Consider the following 16981-nt stretch of genomic DNA (forward strand, 5'->3'; position numbering starts at 1 on the left):
TGACATGTGAACCAGGCCATTGTCAAGAATGGTTTCTCTTGTTTCAATTGCTGCATATTCCCAAAGGCCTAACAAAATTCTGACGGCTGCTTTTGTTGTAGAAAAGTTACATGAGGAGGAGGCAAACTTTCACTGGAAAAATGGCTTCCGCTTTTGAATTGAGGCTCCCTCACCACCATTAGCTTTCTTTGCTCTCGAGTTCCAGATTCATGTTTGTAAGAGTAAATGCATGTCTGGTAATCCATGGGGAAGAACATTGGCTTGTGGCATAGAGGGGACTTCAAGTAGCCACTTGGGTTGCTTCTTCACCAAAAATTTATCTGTGTGACATTTTATTTTATTATTAAATTTATACACCACCCTTCATCCGAGCCAAGATAGTGCTGGGTGCTTAGATAAAAACAGAAGACAGAGCTGGATCTTGACCAGTGTCTGTGGTCAAGCTGGTGAGGTTAAAGCAGGCTGAAATTCAGGCCAGAAAGGATAGAGGTTATTTACATGCTTGGAGAAGGTGGTTAATTCCTGTAATAGGTGTGGTGGCATTTTTTCTTCCAATCAAGTTGATTGCCTAGGGCTGCTGGGTAGACTGGTGTCAGCAGTGGCCAGGAGCTATATTTGTCAACTCCATTTGTTGCGTATGTGATGCTTTTTTGGAAGAAGAAGAAGAAAGATCTTGTGGTGCTGTTCTGCACTTTTGTGGATTGACTGCTGCGATATACGTCAACGTGATGGCTGTCCCTGGAAATCTTAGTTTTATTTTATTTTATTTATTTGGGATTAAAGCTTAACCTCATTTGGAGTATTTGAGAAACCTAGCCATCATGCCTCTATTATGAGGAAAATAGAAAACAAAACATAACAGTTCCACAAGGAGTAGAGCTGTAAGCATTTTATTTGGATCAAATTCTTTCTGCCAAGTACTTTTGGATGCTCTTAAAGCAAATTCTCTTTGCTGTATCACGTGACCGATATCATAAAAGCTTCGATATATATTAAGAAACCACCATTCAGATGAGGAAGTAGATGGTTCCTTCTACAATATACAACAAAGGCATTCCAACTTGTAACAAAATTATTCTGTCATTGACTCTCCCACCTTTTTAGTTCTTAGGTAGTGTGTCAGTTTCACCGTAACAGCCAGTTCCCAGTTTTCCCACCCATTCATCTATTGTTGGTAAGATCTGTAAACACCATTTTCCAGCATATAGTAGCCTCAGTGCTGTAACTGTAAACAAGATTAAGTCCCTAGATCCCTGCCTCCTTGGATTTTTTTAATGCTGCCACCATCCCTGACATACGCATGTTGGGAGCACGACCAGCATATCAGGGTTGCTCTATCCCATCCCCTGGTCCTACCACCAGCTAGCTGAGCCACAATTGCTACTATCTCAGCTGCTGCAGCAACGGTGGTGCTGGACCCCATTGGACCCTAGCGATTGCCCCACGGTACTCAGTCCTGACTTTAGACCTACAGAAACAATATGCAGTACATAATTGGCACTTGAATTACACACAAGTGTCGTATATTATGGGCAAACAGCTGGTTTTCCAAAGCATGGAGATGTGCAGCAGCGATCTTGCTGAAATTAAGCAGGTCTTGAGTATGGTCTGTTCCTGGATGACAAACGGCCTGGGAACCCTGTGTTTGCTGCTTTGAACTCCCTGGAGAAAAGGCAGGATGTAAATAAATCCATAAATATAATTGTGTATTACTATTTCTTCTCTTTTCCTAAGCTCTTCTGTTCCCACTTATATATAGTGCTATTTATTATCTGGGATTCTTGCTGAAATTATTTTGGGAAGTCCATCATTGATCTCCATGCTACCCTGGAGGCCAAAGGAAGGAATAGTTCACCAAACTTGCATAATTTTGTGCGACTATTCAAAGGAGCTAAATATGCATTTGCAATTCAAATCCCTTTTTTCTTTATTTTGGGACGGTGCTACTTGGCAGTATCCAGCTTTGAATTGAATTTACTGGACATGATTCCTCAAATTACCATAAAAACTAATCATGCCCATCTTTAAGTGTTTGAAAACATTCATGCATTTTTCTTTTATCCAGCTACACTGGGCATAAACATTGCTGCTTTCATGTTTAGAATTATAATGCTTTCTTTTACCCTGAACCTACTGATATGCATAATCACCAAATGTCTGCTTAAAGATGCCTGTGATTAAACAATATACAAATTGCTGGAATAATAAACAAGCAAACCACAAAAGTATATTGGAGCAGCATAGCTGGTCCACTTTATGCTTCCTAACAGTTGCAATTTTATTTTTTTTATTCCTTCTACCCCACCCAAAATATAAAAAATTGGCACATAGGTTACATCAATACTGCTGATAATATAATGAGTTAAATTCCTTTAGGGAAAGTGCTGTAGCATTTAGTCTGTTAATTGGTTTGATTAATTTATTTTAATAAATTAAAAAGGTGCCCCCTATTAATCAGGCAATATATTGTTTTAATTAAGTAGATTAATTATTTCCAAGTTCTGTGCTTTGCCACACAGGATGGCTCTTGCCTTTCCTAAAACGAGATCTGCAGGCAACATCTAAACACAAAGAAAGGTGCTCCCTTTCAGAACAATTGTTGGTTCATGTACAGTTGTGTGTACTAATGTAACTGATTGATTAAATTCATATTATGGTGTTAGCCAACTTAGAGTTCTCTCCACCATCCAGTGGTCTCCTTCTTCCTCAAGAGACACTGCCCCTTCTCCCTTGCTGCCTTGTACGCCTGGACTTGCCTCCAGGAAAACGTGTGATGCCACCTTTCTGACTTCTGTCAAATCCCTCCTCAAAGACCACAGTTTTCGTGAAACCTAGGAACATACATAATGTGGCTATAACTTAAGCCCAAGCATGTGAAACTGAAACAACTGTGTATAGCTTCCCTGCATATATTACTTTACAATGGCTTTTCGGTGGGTTGTACGTCATTCCATAAAACCATATACAACTGTCTGCTGGTGTTTCGCAGCATAGTTTCTCATGGGACCACAATGCTATCCTCACAATATTATTGCTGTAGAGATTCTGAACACTCACCTAGAGTGTCTGTTGCAATGGCTAATAGAAGCCGCCCTGCTCCCTCCGAAAGAGGTAATTTAGACTGCGCATAACTTCTTGGAAGTAAATCCCACTGCATGCAATAGATTGGGCCACAAATCACCTTTCTATCTCCATATATAGCTACCGGAGAGTTCCTTATTGCTAACTGTATGCGTGCTTTTTCTTGTTATTAATAGGTCTGATAATGACTGTAAGCAAACCTTGCTATTTTGGAAACCTACTACTAGGAATTGTTGGAGTAGATGTTAATCTTGCCTATATTTTGGAAGATGTCACTTATTACCAAGATTCTTTGGCTTCCTACACATTCCTAATAGATAATAAAGGTAACTTCATGGCAATCAAAATACTTCATGTTTTAAAGGTCAATAGTCAAATCTGTATTGTTTACTTTCTGATTCAGGTTGTCTCTTTGTTTTTGTCAGCTCGTAAATAATTACCTATTGGCACTCCAAAATTCTGTTTTTGGTTTTTTTAAAAAGGGGATTGCAGTGTAGTGCTACATGTTTACTTTGGACATTTTTATATAGCAGGTAATGTGTCCTGTATATGATGATAAACATGTGTGCCAACTCCTTTTTCTTTTCATTTTTAGGCTATACCCTTATGCACCCCTCCCTTACCAGACCCTACTTGCTTTCTGAACCACCGCTTCACACAGATATAATACATTATGAGAATATTCCAAAATTTGAGTTAGTTCGACAGAACATCCTTAGGTAAGACTTTGAATTAATGCTTCATACATACTTGCTGCATGCATGCTTACGCTTCAGTGGAAATTATGCTGTACTCAATGATTACAATTCAGCAGCTGTGATTCACTTGTGGTCCTACTGGTGTTTTTAGTGGGCAGATTCTCCATACATCCAATAGGAAATCTCATGGTTTTGAATTGTGCTCATAGGTTCAGTTGCCATAGTTTAGTTTAAGGCTGCAATCCATTCTCTTCCTGCAAAAGTACCATTGAAATTAATGGGGGCAGCACACAATTATTTGAGCTTGCTTAAAGTTTCCCAACATTTCATTGGGAACATTGCTCAGGAGAATATTGGATTGTTCACAGGCCGTCATCCCAGAGCCAAATGGTACTTTCTTTCATTTCTTCTGGGGATGTGTCTCACCATTTTGAATACCTAATCACCAGATACTCATTCTGGATTTTATTTCCTGTTTTTAAAATCCAGGTATTCTTGGGTAAATTCACTGGGGTGACAAGGGACAGTCCTGTCCTCTGTTCAGATGTCTGCAGATTATTGTTGTAACTTTTCTCTCCTACTAGCTCTTATTTTAACAAAGTTAATTTGTATGCACAGTGGAACCTCAGTTCTTGAACATCTCCGTTGATGAACGTTTCAGAACCCAAACGCCAAAAACCTGGAAGTAAATGCTTCCGTTTTCGAACACACCTTGGAAGTCGAACAGCTTGCGCTGCGTGTTTTTCAGTTTTCTCAACTGAATTTGCTGACAGCCCTTTGCGCCTGTTTTTGAACGTTTCGGAAGTCAAACTGTCTTCTGGAACGGATTACATTCGAAAACCGAGGTTCCACTGTATCCTGATCTTGAAATCATGACTTGTAAGTCAATATAAACATCATTCCCATCCCCATTCAGCCATTAATAATTTTTACAGACTACCTCCACCCCAATGGATTTAACGAAGTGGAGATGCCAAGAGTGGAAACATTGATTCTACTGGTGTGTCCCAATTGTAATGACAACAGATTTTTCAGCCTACTTCAGTCTCTGTATTATTGCTGTTACATGTTTTCAAGGCTGCAGCTAGCCATTAATCTTTAAACCCTGCCTATATTGTCCTTGCTATATAAACTTTGGTATACTCCACATATTTGACCACTCACAATTCAAATCGCTTTACTAAATAAGTCTTGACTCTAAAATAAATAAATGTTACCCTTCTTAGGCTTATTTATCTTGTATTTATAAAACAGCATGGACAATAAACCTGAGGCTGCAAATATATAAACACAGAAATCAACTCTGTTGGTTTTGCTGTATGTCATCCTGCACTTTTAGTTCTGTGTTCTGCCACATAGGCTCATAAAGGAACTACATGGTTTAGAACAGACATGGAAACCATCAGTTACTTTGAGAGAAAAATGCTAGGCTATCAAAACACATCAACTTGCAAAGGACTGGACAGTGTTATACAGTCTTGCAAATAGCTTTTATACATTCATCTGCCCACTGTTTGGTCTTCTCTTGCAGCTTCTTAATAACCTTTTCCCACTTCCATTCCCTACTCACAAAGTACCAGGGCACCATCCTTTCTGTCTGCCTGGGCCCTTGTAGACTTCTGAACCAAATGCCCCTCCTGGCACTTTAAGCTTGAGAGAGGTGGCAACAATAATACCCCAGCAATCCTTAGCTGGGGAAATTGACAGCACAGTGCTATCCACCACAGCCTGTCTAGATATTGGGAACACCCGGTGTGGAAGAAAATTGCCATCCTTCAGGGTTGCCCTGTGCACTGATGCACAAAGACTGTTTCATAGTGCAAAGATTTCTGAGCAAACAAAGATTAATTTATCAGCTGATAGGAAGTGTTGTCATTTGTACTGTTGAGCATACAAGCAGCTAACTGTACCTCTGCTGCTAAACACAAACCAATGCCTCTGGTGATTTCATTCCGCTGGTGATATTATCACCGAGATCTCTCATCCAGAACCAGTCCATCTGATCAGAGTGGTAATACCACAACCAGCAATGTTTTGGGTGGGGAACTGGTAATTATAATGTAGCAAAGCATTCCACTTCCATTTTAATTAAGAAAAAATTCCTTAAAGCCCTTCTTTAAGCAATCTCATTTTAGAGTAAACAGAAGCATCAATGTTTTTCTCCCTGTTTAATAAGTGATGGATATTGTTTGTTTCCAACTTAGCCTCCCTCTAGGCAGTCAGCTTATTACTGTCCCGGTGAACTCCTCACTGTCTTGGCATGTCAACAAACTGCGAGAAATTGGGAAGGAAGCCTACAATGTGAGCTATGCTTGGAAGATGGTAAGTGACAGAGCACCCTTTAAAATATGCTAATGTATTGACACGGAAGGAGAATTTTAATTGCAGCAGAACAGGTATTCTTTTCTTAATATTTCCAAGAATTTTGAGTCTGTTGCATGGCCTCTGGGCTGCATGTTATCCGCATAGAAGCCTAGCTCTCAGTGCTGAAGGTTATACCCTTAGTAAATTGTTATACCCTTAGTTATAGCCTTAGTAAAGCTGGAAGGTAGTCAGGTGAAAACTTTAAAGGGCCTTACTATCAGCACTTCGTGTTGTCAGTAGATTCCGCTTTTTCTGTTTGCAGTTACCATTTCAATTCAAAATAAAAAAGGGTTCCTCACCCCCTCTACAGACCGACAAAGCTGTCCACAAAGGTAAAATGTTGATTTGCAGGCATGGTTTGAATCCAAACTACATCTGCAAACACACAACTTCACTCTCAGTGAGCTCACTTGCTGAGGAACAATAGATTGTCTCTTGGTGGCCATGTCTTTACTGTTTCACATATGACGCCATATATGACCCCAGTGTGGGACAAGTTGGCATGTGGTAAACAGCCTCATGGAGCAAATCAGGACCCTTGATTTGGCACCGTTAAGCTTGCCACCACTGTTCTACATGATCCAATATTCTAAAAAGTCTAAACTTCCCACTCCTGAAATTTCTTTTCTTTGAAGTATAGTTGGGATGAATTAGGAACACTGGTTCCCATATACTTCTTGCCACAGCACTAACATACACGCCAACAAGGAGGACTGACATATGTGACTACTCCCAAATCATGCCAGATCTGAGCATGGCATTTTCATAGCTGAGGGTCAATTTAAATATTCAAAATTTTAACTTGTCATGTAACGATGCCAACTCAAACAAAATATTTCATCACAATAGTGTAATGCGTCAATTTCAGAAAGTTGGAAGGAAACCTCACTCCTAAACTTTTGATGTGCCTCTTCCAAGTTGCAGCACAGTCTTCCATGTTGCAGCACAGAGTGGCTTTGACAACTTGTCAGCCTCCATGGTGAGGACAAGAGAGAGAAAAATGGGTTGTATGCTCATACACAGTGTACAGAATTATCTTTTGGGGCAGATCTATAACTGCTGACTTCCTGGGGCTACCTTTGTGAACTCGGAGCTGTGTAGTTTTTCCCTCAGTAGTTCACATCATTAAACTACTGAATTGTGCCTGTACTACTTCTTTGTCCTAGCCATTCTGGGTTGTTGTTGTTTTAAGAAACAAGAAAATATTTAGTTGCTGAGCCACTAACCTAAAAATTTTTTTTTATGCATGTCTCAATAGTTGCACATTTAGAAGTACTCTTCTAAAATGTTATTATTAATTGCCTTCCACAAGGCGATGTGCTCTAATTATATAACTTGTCCAAATTTTAATGATTCTTAATTTATTTTAATACAAATGCTTTCCTTATTAAGTTTGACGATCTTGTGGTTGTTTTTATTTTAGGTTCAAGATACATCATTCATTTTGTGTATTGTTGTGATACAGCCAGAAATACCTGTTAGACAACTTAAAAATCTCAACACCGTACCCAGTAGCAAGCTGCTTTACCATCGACTAGATCTCTTGGGCCAACCCAATGCTTGCCTGCATTTCAAACAACTTGCAACCTTAGGTAAAGCGTTTATTTTCTGAAATCCATCCATTCACCAATCCATTGCTGTAAGCTAAAATAGTTATACATTATCAAATCACCAGTCGGGAAAACCCTGTTTGATCCTTATCCAATTGTTATTTATATAAATAGCATCTAAGATGTCCATTTCATATGTTAGATAAGGAGAAGCTGAACTCTTGCAACTGTTTTCTTTTTTGTCTTGGAGATTGTATGTTCAGTGAAAGATTTCAAAAGACCCACTTTCGGGTGTATGAAAATCCAAAGGAATTATTGGCTTTATGTCCCAAGTCCTGGGGACTAATCCCAGCCCACACAAAGCAGTGCAAAAGCCTCCAAAGGCTGATAGTTAAAACTCCAGGGAACTATGTGGTTCCATAGCACAGCTCAGGAGAAGAAGGGCCCCAATCTCTGTGCTCATCTGACCAAGCTCTGGAGCATCCTCCTATTTAGCTGACCTAAAGCTTAGAAGGGAAATCTCAGTATGTTTCGCATGCAGAAAGTCTCAGGTTTAGTTCCTGGCATCTACTCTGCCTGAAACTTTGTGGAGCCACTGGTGTGATTCAGTATACAACAGCTTCCTGTCTTTCTAATTGTGTTTCACCCTTCCAGCTTTGCTGTCTGATAACTCCTGATACCCTCTGTTTTCAGTGGTGTTGCCTGTCTCAGCCCAGCATAGGCTTTGGTACTCTTAACGGATAATAATAGAGCGAAAGTCTGCATGTCTGCCCTTGCTGCTACTGCGGCGTGCTGCTTTCTTTCAGCTGCTCTCCGCATTCTCCAAATCTAATGGGCCAGTCAGCACTGTGGTTAAATGCTACAAAGTGACGTGTCTTGAGATTGTCAGCTTCATTAAAAAAACAACGAAACCCTCGTGAAATAAGTATACCAGAACCAGGTAGCTGCATAATTTACCTTTCGTCAGAAAGGTTGGGTATGGGTAGTGTTGTTACAGTTTTTCAAAGCTGAGCTTGATTCTCCTCGCTGTCAAATAAATCATTAGCAATAACGTGAAAACATTGAAGTTCTTGCCAGTCATGCTGTATCCTGTTGACTTTGGAATTATGCAGATTTTATTCCGAGCTATAAATATTTAATACCATCAATCCCTCTGAAAGAAGCCAGAAGTTAGAACTCTGGTGAGAATATACTTTGAAATATTTTTAATTGGTGAGTTCAGAGACTATAAAAACTGTGTAAAACTTCTGAATGCAGTGGAGCATCTTTTTTTTTTCTTTTTTGAAAAATACCTGCAAAGTTTTGTGTGTTAAAATACAGCACATTCATTTTAGAAATTTGCCTCAGGTTATATTGCAATAGAAAAAATGGAACTTGGAGAGAAGATAAACAATTATTTTTATGCAAAATACTTTTGACAATTTATTTTGACATTAGTGTTCAGACCCAGTTCCTTGTGGAAACAGCTTTTCACTTCCGTATATTTTGTCCCCTAAAAATGAATATGCCCCATAAAGCTTCTACCACATTGTGCCCTCTGAGGAATGACCTTCTTCCCCTGCCATCTTTTGAATAAGACTAGACCAAGTGAAAGTAGGCAGTCTTGTAAGCTTCTTGATATCACAGAGTTATAGAATTGTAGAATAGAAGAGTTGGAAGGGACCCCAAGGGTCATTTAGTCCAACCCCCTACAATGCAGGAATCTCAGCTATAAAGCATCCATGACAGATGGCCGTTCAACCTCTGCCTAAATACCTCCAAGGAAGGAAGAAGTTAAGACACTTGTTTAAAAACTATTAGCAAAAGTAGTTTTATCATTGTTGCTGCTGCTGCTGCTGCTGCTTATTTAAAGATCTAGGAATAAATTTCACTTGGCTGATTGAAAAAATTATGAGAAAAAGAATCCTGAACAGTTTTAATTCATATTTTCCATCCGGTCATATTAACTCAAGCATGTGCAATGCCAAACTAACATTGTTGAGTGCCTAAGGACCCCTTCACACAAATTTTCTCAGCCTAGGCAAGCTACTGTCTTCAGGTGGCGTGTGCAACCTTGACAGCTGCCTGAGGTGGTCTGAGAAGGCTGCTTTCACTCTAGAATAGATACACCAGGGCAAACATTGCTTATACACCTTTGGGCTGCAATCTGTATTCATGCTGACTCATGTGCACGCAGGCAGCTGGCTACCCACCACTGTCTTGCTGTGGGTGGAAACTCTGGGAAGTCCATGTGGACACCTCAAATGGAACTAGTCGCTGGGTGCCCCGAAACAGCAGACCCAAGTCTTTCTCACCCTTTCCTGTACCCCTTAAGATCCCAGGCACCAAGACCTTCTGCATCTAGTAGCTGCTAGAAGTCCTGTTTCCCTGTGGCATCCTTCAAGCACAACAGGTGTTTCTCTCCTACATTTAAAGCTCCTTCCCTTCCTTTACAGTTGAGGAAAGGGAAGAAGGAAAAGCTTCAGTAGTGTACTGTTGCTGCAACAGTACCCCCTGGTGGCCACGTACGCAGCAACACTGATGTTTGAAAAGCATCTCTTGGATTATTTTTGCGTTTTCATCTTGGGTTGGGTTGCTCCAGTATGTTACTAGCAACAGCATCACTGAGTTTTCATATGGCTGGGTTTCAGGGGATATATTCTGATGTGTATATTGCATGTATGTTGCCTTTCCAGAAAGCCCTACGGTAATGCTGTCTGCTGGTAGCTTCTCTTCTCCTTACGAGCATCTGAGCCAGCCTGAGACGAAGAGGATGGTGGAGCACTACACGGCATATCTTAGCGACAACACACGCCTCATTGCCAACCCTGGTCTGAAAGTACGTTGCTTCATATGCCCTTCATTTTTGGCTTTTTACCTTCTTTTGTTACCGTGATAAGTCTTGCTGAAACATTTATTTGAGTTTCCTTGGCTCCAGATTTTCAAGAAGCATCTGGGTTTTTGCTTCTCTGGTGGAGTCTTTGGCTGCATCCCTTGGTTTTCTGCTAGATCAAATAGATGGTTTGGTTGCAATTTTTGCACTTTTCTCAGTGCCAGGAGTACTTTGTACTTAGCAACACAAGGAGTGAATTAACTTGGCACATGAGGAGTAAGAAGGATTCTTTGCCCGGGCTGGAAAGAATAATGTTAACTGAGTTAATACACAACACACACACACTTCTCAGCTACTTGGACTCAAAAGTAGATTCCCAAAGATAGTGAGATAATGCTGTGTAACCATTTTAAGAGTCCTCAAGTAAAATAAACAATATAAAGGTTTGTTGGATCACGTGGGTGTTATCAGATCAGTGTTACAACACCAGGAACGGAGAACACTCTTTGTATTTGGGAGCATGGAATATAAAGCTGGGGACAGTATTTAGATCTACCCAGAGTAAAACATAAAATACAAAAATGCTAAGCATTTCCTTAGTATATTTGTTTTTTCATTTCTTGAAATTTGCTGTGTCCATCTGGTGTGAGAAGATTTTAAAGAAGTAATTGGGTTTAGATTATCTCCGATGAGTCTTTAGGAAACCCTGCAAGCAGCTTATTATCTTTTCAGGCAAGTCTTAAAAGAACCCTGCTAGGTCTGCCTTTGTTTTGCAGTTCTCTGTCAGAAATGAAGTAATGGCTACCAGTCACGTCACAGATGAATGGATGACACAAATGGAAATGAGCAGCTTGAACAGTTACATTGTCCGCCGTTACATAGCAACGCCCAATGGGGTGCTCAGAATTTATCCTGGTTCCCTCATGGACAAAGCATTTGATCCCACTAGGAGACAATGGTGAGTTTTAGGATCCCATTATGAAAGGTTTAAGAAAGACTTCTAGGTTGATAATTTTGTATGTGTGAGAGAGAATATTTTGTGCTGGATTCGTAAAAAGTCTTCGTGGACTAAACAAGCAGAATTTTCCTCTAGTGAAATAGTATACAGTGATGAATTCAGTACTTTAAATCTGTAGTGGATATTGCACTGGATGCTTGCGTTTTCCAAGATAGCTTCTTTTTCTTGCCCTTCTGTGCAGCAATGAATAATGAACGCATCTGCATATGGTTACTAAAATCCACCTTCCAAGCTTATCTCGTGAGGTTCTCATTATGAATTTCATATTCTTGTGGCAATCTTGAATCTCACTCTTGCATACAGCAACCCCCCCCCCCCCCCCCGGTTCTGGAGATGTCTTATGCTCTTAATTCCACACATAAGATTATGCTAGTTTTAACAGGAGTCTATTAATTATGCACAAGCATGGTTTAAGAAAATGTTTTGTGTACACAGTAAATGTGATAATAAACATGAGGGAACTCCTGAGTGTGTTACATTCCATATGCTCTGTTGAAATAAGCCATCCAGGTGGGGGTTGCAAATCAACCAAGAAACTAGTTTATATACCAAATGCAGGGTTTCCCCCTCAAGCTATTCACACTGTCAATCACTTCTGTCAAGTCTACTGGCGCGGTTTTCCTCTCGCTCTCTTTTAAATCTGCTCAGTGAGCAAAATACAGGAGAAATAAGATAACCATTTTCCAGCTATCCTGTTATTCTACATCTCAAATGTTTGCATTCTCCCCCTCCCCAACAAGAGTCTATCTTAAGAAGCTTGTTACAGTAACCTTGTTTTAATTAGCTGGATAGTCCTACAGTATATTTCACAACCAAGCAGCAGGCCCGAAGGGGCTGTCCCTGCAGCAGCAAGAAATATCACAGGAAGTAAAAGCTGCAGATACCTCCAGAAAGGTTTATTTAAACAGCAAATACCCTTCATGTTTTGAGTGCAGAAGTTCATCAAGGGCAAATCTCTGAAACAATAACATACATCACCCGTTGCATTTATTTTATTTCTGGAATTTATTTCCTATCATTCTCAAGTATAATCAACGTACACATGCAAAACCTTTTTTAAAAAAACAGTAACTAGAAGTTACTCTTTAAAAAAATGTTGATATAGTTTAGGCACATTGGCTCCCAAAAGCATAAGCAAGCTAAATTCACTTTGCACATAGTTCAGGTGTGTGTGTTTTTTAGCAAAATTCAGCTTCCATGTGTTTTGCAAACTCCCCACCCCCCACCCCAGCATTCATTGTTGCCGTGCAGAGTTATTTTATTACTTTAAATATGCTTATTTTCCTTTCTCTTAGGTACCTCCATGCTGTGGCAAATCCGGGATTAATTACTTTCACTGGGCCCTACTTAGATGTTGGAGGAGCTGGTTATGTGGTTACCATCAGTCATACGGTTCATTCTTCAAGGTAGATTTGTTTTTGGTAGTGACCAACGTCCTTGAGCCACAATTAAACCTGGCTAATATTTTATGTAAGAATCTCCTCAGATTCAACTCCCTGGAGGAGTAGCTATGTATCCAAGCTCAAGTTCAAGGGAACTAAACCATGCAGAGTGTATTTTGGTGGCATCTGAAAACATGGGCTATTAAACTTTTTGAACGCTTTAGTTTTTGTATAGCAAGTCTATATAATGCAAGAGGTGATGAAGCTAGATAATAGTAGAAGAGGCAGTGGAAGCTTGGTGTCAGTGTGGTGTGTTTTCATTTTATTTTTACCTAGCTATTTAGTTAATTTCGTGTTTATAGACTTGTTAAGGTGCACAGAGGTTGTGTGCGCAAGTTTGCATTCCCCATCCCCTATCCAATAGATGAGTTGCTACTTCTATGGCATGGATGCTTCTTCCATGTGGTTAGGGTGCCATATTGCAGCAGTTGGTGACAGGCTAGTGTGTTATTGTAGGCAGAGAGTTACACTTTGGTCAGGGAGAGCCTCATGCAGCCATGAAATTTTACCCAAGAATTATTTAAGAACTCACATGTGAAACTGCTGATCTTCTAACAAAGCTGTGTAACTTGAGCCTAAAATCAGTCTCCATACCTGAGGATAGGAAAGTGGGCAAAGTAACATTTTTAAGGGATCTAAGGAGGATCTGGATAATTACAGGTTGGTTAGCTTTTAATGGCTGTTCTGAGAAAGCTGTGGAAAGCATTATTAAACATTGAATTACCAAGCATGTAGGCGAATAATCTTGCTGAAGCAGATTCACGATTGCTTGTGCGAGGGTAAGCCCCTGTTTCACTAACCTAGAAATAAGAGGGAAGATCCTCTTATGAACATAGGAGCCAACTCCTAAGGACTGAAGTCCCCCCCATAAATTATTTGAGGGGGGCGGCCCCCACAAAGTTGATGGGTATTGCCATTCAAATGTTGTGTATGTGTCATAGCTGTCAACTTTCAGATTTGAAAATAGGGTTCAGCAGCCTTGAAAATAAGGGATCAGCAGCCTCACCTATCCCAGGGACAGTCTACGGGATATCTAACAATCCTGGATAGCAGCGGGAAGCAGCGGGAAATGGCGCTGGATAAGGGAATTTCCCGCAAAAAAAGGGAAGGCTGACAGCTATGGTATGTGTGTGCCACGTCTTGTGACTGATTATGCTGGGCGGGGCTTACCTCATCTCTCCCTCCCAATATTTTGTTCAATTTGGCACCCCTGCTTATGAATCAGTAACTGGTTCAGAAACAGGAAGCAGAGAATAGGAATAAGCAGACAGCTCTCCCAATGGAAAGAGTGTAAAAAATATCAAGGATCAAATTCATGTGTTCACAAATGATATGGGCTTAGGGGGCAGCAGTAAGGTGGCCATGTTTGCAGATGATTCCTGAGGGTTGTTAAAACAAAAAGGGATTGCATGGAGCTCAAAAGGATATCTTGAAGCTTTTACTGAATTTATTTTCATATATTGTACTCCCCCTTGAAATGTTTTTCATAAAAGTGTGGATTATAAATACGTACATAAACAAACAAAACAAAATATATAGTACAGGTGGGAAAATGGTACCAGATGTCTGAGAACAGGGAGATGGTTCCCCCCACACACACCTTTTAAATATTATTGTGAAAAATATGCCAGTATAGGCTCTCGGAGACTGTGTTTTATGGCCCTTTGATGTGTCAGTTGCTAAGGCAACAATATGTAGTCTTGAGCTGAGGAGCAAAATAGGGGTATCAGCAGACCTCCACATATGGGCAAGATGTTATCATTTATTCACAGCGGCTCTTACTACTTCTGCATCTTTTAAGCTTTAACATACACAACACATACCAAATAACCATACTGTCTCCAGTTTAAATTATCATGATTGCGCCCAGCTAATGTTGGCTGTCCTCAAAATTTTATTTTTCTTGTGTTAGAGGGTTTTTGTTCTGATAATGTAAGATTCCCCAGCGTCCATTAAAAAGGGGGGGCACTTCCGCATTGTTGGGGTGGGGGTAATATTGAAAAACAGAATAATTGACACATTGGATGAAGAGAATGAGAGGGCAGATTGGCAGAATTTAATTCAGGTAGTGGAATGCTAAAAGATGCACTGAATTAACCTAGGGCGGTTCCACAGAATCAGGGTTTTTTAAGGAGTGGTGGAGGTGCTTGGCACAATGTTTGTTTCTTATTTGAAATTTATGGTTCGCATTATGCATTTCTGCTGGGAAGTTACAGGACTTGCACTACATGTGGCTGGTCAGTAGTTCTCAGACTACTGGGAAGTAGATCTGATTGTGGGCTAGAATTTGAGACCCAGTTCTCTCTCTCCCCTCCCCCATTTGTCACATGGAAAGAGATAATGGGAGAGCCAGTTTGGCATCATGGTCAGAATCTCAGACTGGACTGATCCCCACTTAACTCCCTGGGTCACCTTGGACCAGTCACTATTTCTCATCCTGTTTTGACTTCTGAATACAGTATGGTTTTGTTCTGTATATTCTTTTGGTGTTTGCTCTGGAACTCAACAAAAATTACATTAAAAAACTTATTTCAACCCTAGTTTAACCTCCTAGGAGTGGCACCTTAAAAACCCAACACATTATTTGTGGCATAAACTTTCATGGGTTGGAGACCACTTCATCAGATGCATGGAGTGTGATCATCAGCTGGCAGATATGTATCCATGTGATTGTAGAACAGGGGGGCGAGAGAGTAAATAATGAGATCGGAAGTAAATGTCGCACACAAAGTGCAGACAGTAACAGTTGCCTTAAAGCTTAAGCTCACAGGGTTATTGAGAAGGTAAAATGGGGATGGAGAACCACACATACCACCTTGAGTTCCATGGAGGAAAGATGGGTTATGAATGCAGTACTGTCACTTGGGCAGTGGGTACCGCCGAAGTGGGAAGAAACTGAGAAGACTAGCCTGTGATCTTGAGTCTCCAGGATCTTTAGGTCTTATTCTGTCCATCCTGGACCCATGCTGGAGTGTTCCCATAACTGTTTTTTAAAAGCTGGCTGGAATGAACAGCAGCACAGTTAGCCTAGGATGGTGTGCCTACCAGATCCAGAAAGATACTGGTTGTGCCTAAACAGGTGGGAATCTTTGCAACCAACACAGGGCCAAGAAACCGAAATGTATATTCAGTTGGCAGTGTAACAAATCCCCCGTGGATATGAATTTCATATTCCCGGCGTGCCTCATCTAGAGGTTCATGCTTAACACAAAGATCAAGAGGTCGCAGATGGAGTGGTCCCTTTGGGAGAAATGTTTGTCCATCGACAAGCTGCTTCTCTCCATACTAATTTTGCCGTGCGGCTCTATTATCCATTTCAAAGGCTGCTTGGTTTCATTCAGGGCCAGATCATTTGGTGCACAGTATTACACCCAAGTTTACACTATAGCATGAAACCTGCTTACGTTGAAGTGTTCCGACTGAACTGGCTTGTGGGTAAATTATACTTTCTGAAAGGATTAGTTTGCAGTAAAGGGGCTAATTTCATGGATTTTGAACAATAAACGATGAAGTAACTATTGCATCCCAGCCCTTATTAATCATACAATTTTTCTACTACAAGAAAAAAAATAAAAAGGTCTTTTCAGAAAACATAATTTATCCACAAAGCAGTTAAGTCGGAACACTTCAATGTAAGCTGATTTATTTTAGGCTGAAGTCCAAGTTTTCTGACCTAGATGGTGGGTCACGCTGTGTCCATATTCATTTTAAACCCAAACCTTTCAAATGGGAATTAGAAGAAAACCCTTATGGGGGGGGGGGGGAGAGAATGACCTTTCAGCTTCTTGGAATTTTAACATCTTTACAGGGAATTCATATTCCCTTTCTCATGATGGAAGGATAAGTGAAAAGCTGTGAAGAATTTTAATAAGCAGAAGGTCTGAAGGCCACGCAGTTCCCCAGAAGCTGAAAGGAATCTGATCCTTTAAACAGCATCTATCCACAGAAGGCAGAAGTATTTCTGTAGCTTCTGTAATGCTTCAGGGGACCTGCAGGCCTGTGATGAGCCAAGGGAT

The 16981-nt window shown here is 40.4% G+C and overlaps 1 protein-coding gene across 2 annotated transcripts in view; it reads left to right on the plus strand.

Moving 5' to 3' along the window:
- The window catches only part of CACHD1 (cache domain containing 1), a 120852-nt gene that overhangs the window by 84997 nt on the left and 18874 nt on the right, over window positions 1–16981 (plus strand). For both annotated transcript variants that reach the window (XM_081011733.1, XM_081011734.1), the window contains exons 10-16: window positions 3258–3407; window positions 3677–3800; window positions 5984–6101; window positions 7567–7735; window positions 10369–10511; window positions 11282–11463; window positions 12819–12929. In XM_081011733.1, coding sequence (XP_080867859.1) covers window positions 3258–3407; window positions 3677–3800; window positions 5984–6101; window positions 7567–7735; window positions 10369–10511; window positions 11282–11463; window positions 12819–12929 — 997 coding nt within the window. The remainder of the gene's footprint in view (window positions 1–3257; window positions 3408–3676; window positions 3801–5983; window positions 6102–7566; window positions 7736–10368; window positions 10512–11281; window positions 11464–12818; window positions 12930–16981) is intronic.

This window comes from Podarcis pityusensis (assembly GCF_964106645.2).
Source record: "Podarcis pityusensis genome assembly, chromosome: 6".
Classification (NCBI taxonomy): Eukaryota; Metazoa; Chordata; class Lepidosauria; order Squamata; family Lacertidae; genus Podarcis; species Podarcis pityusensis.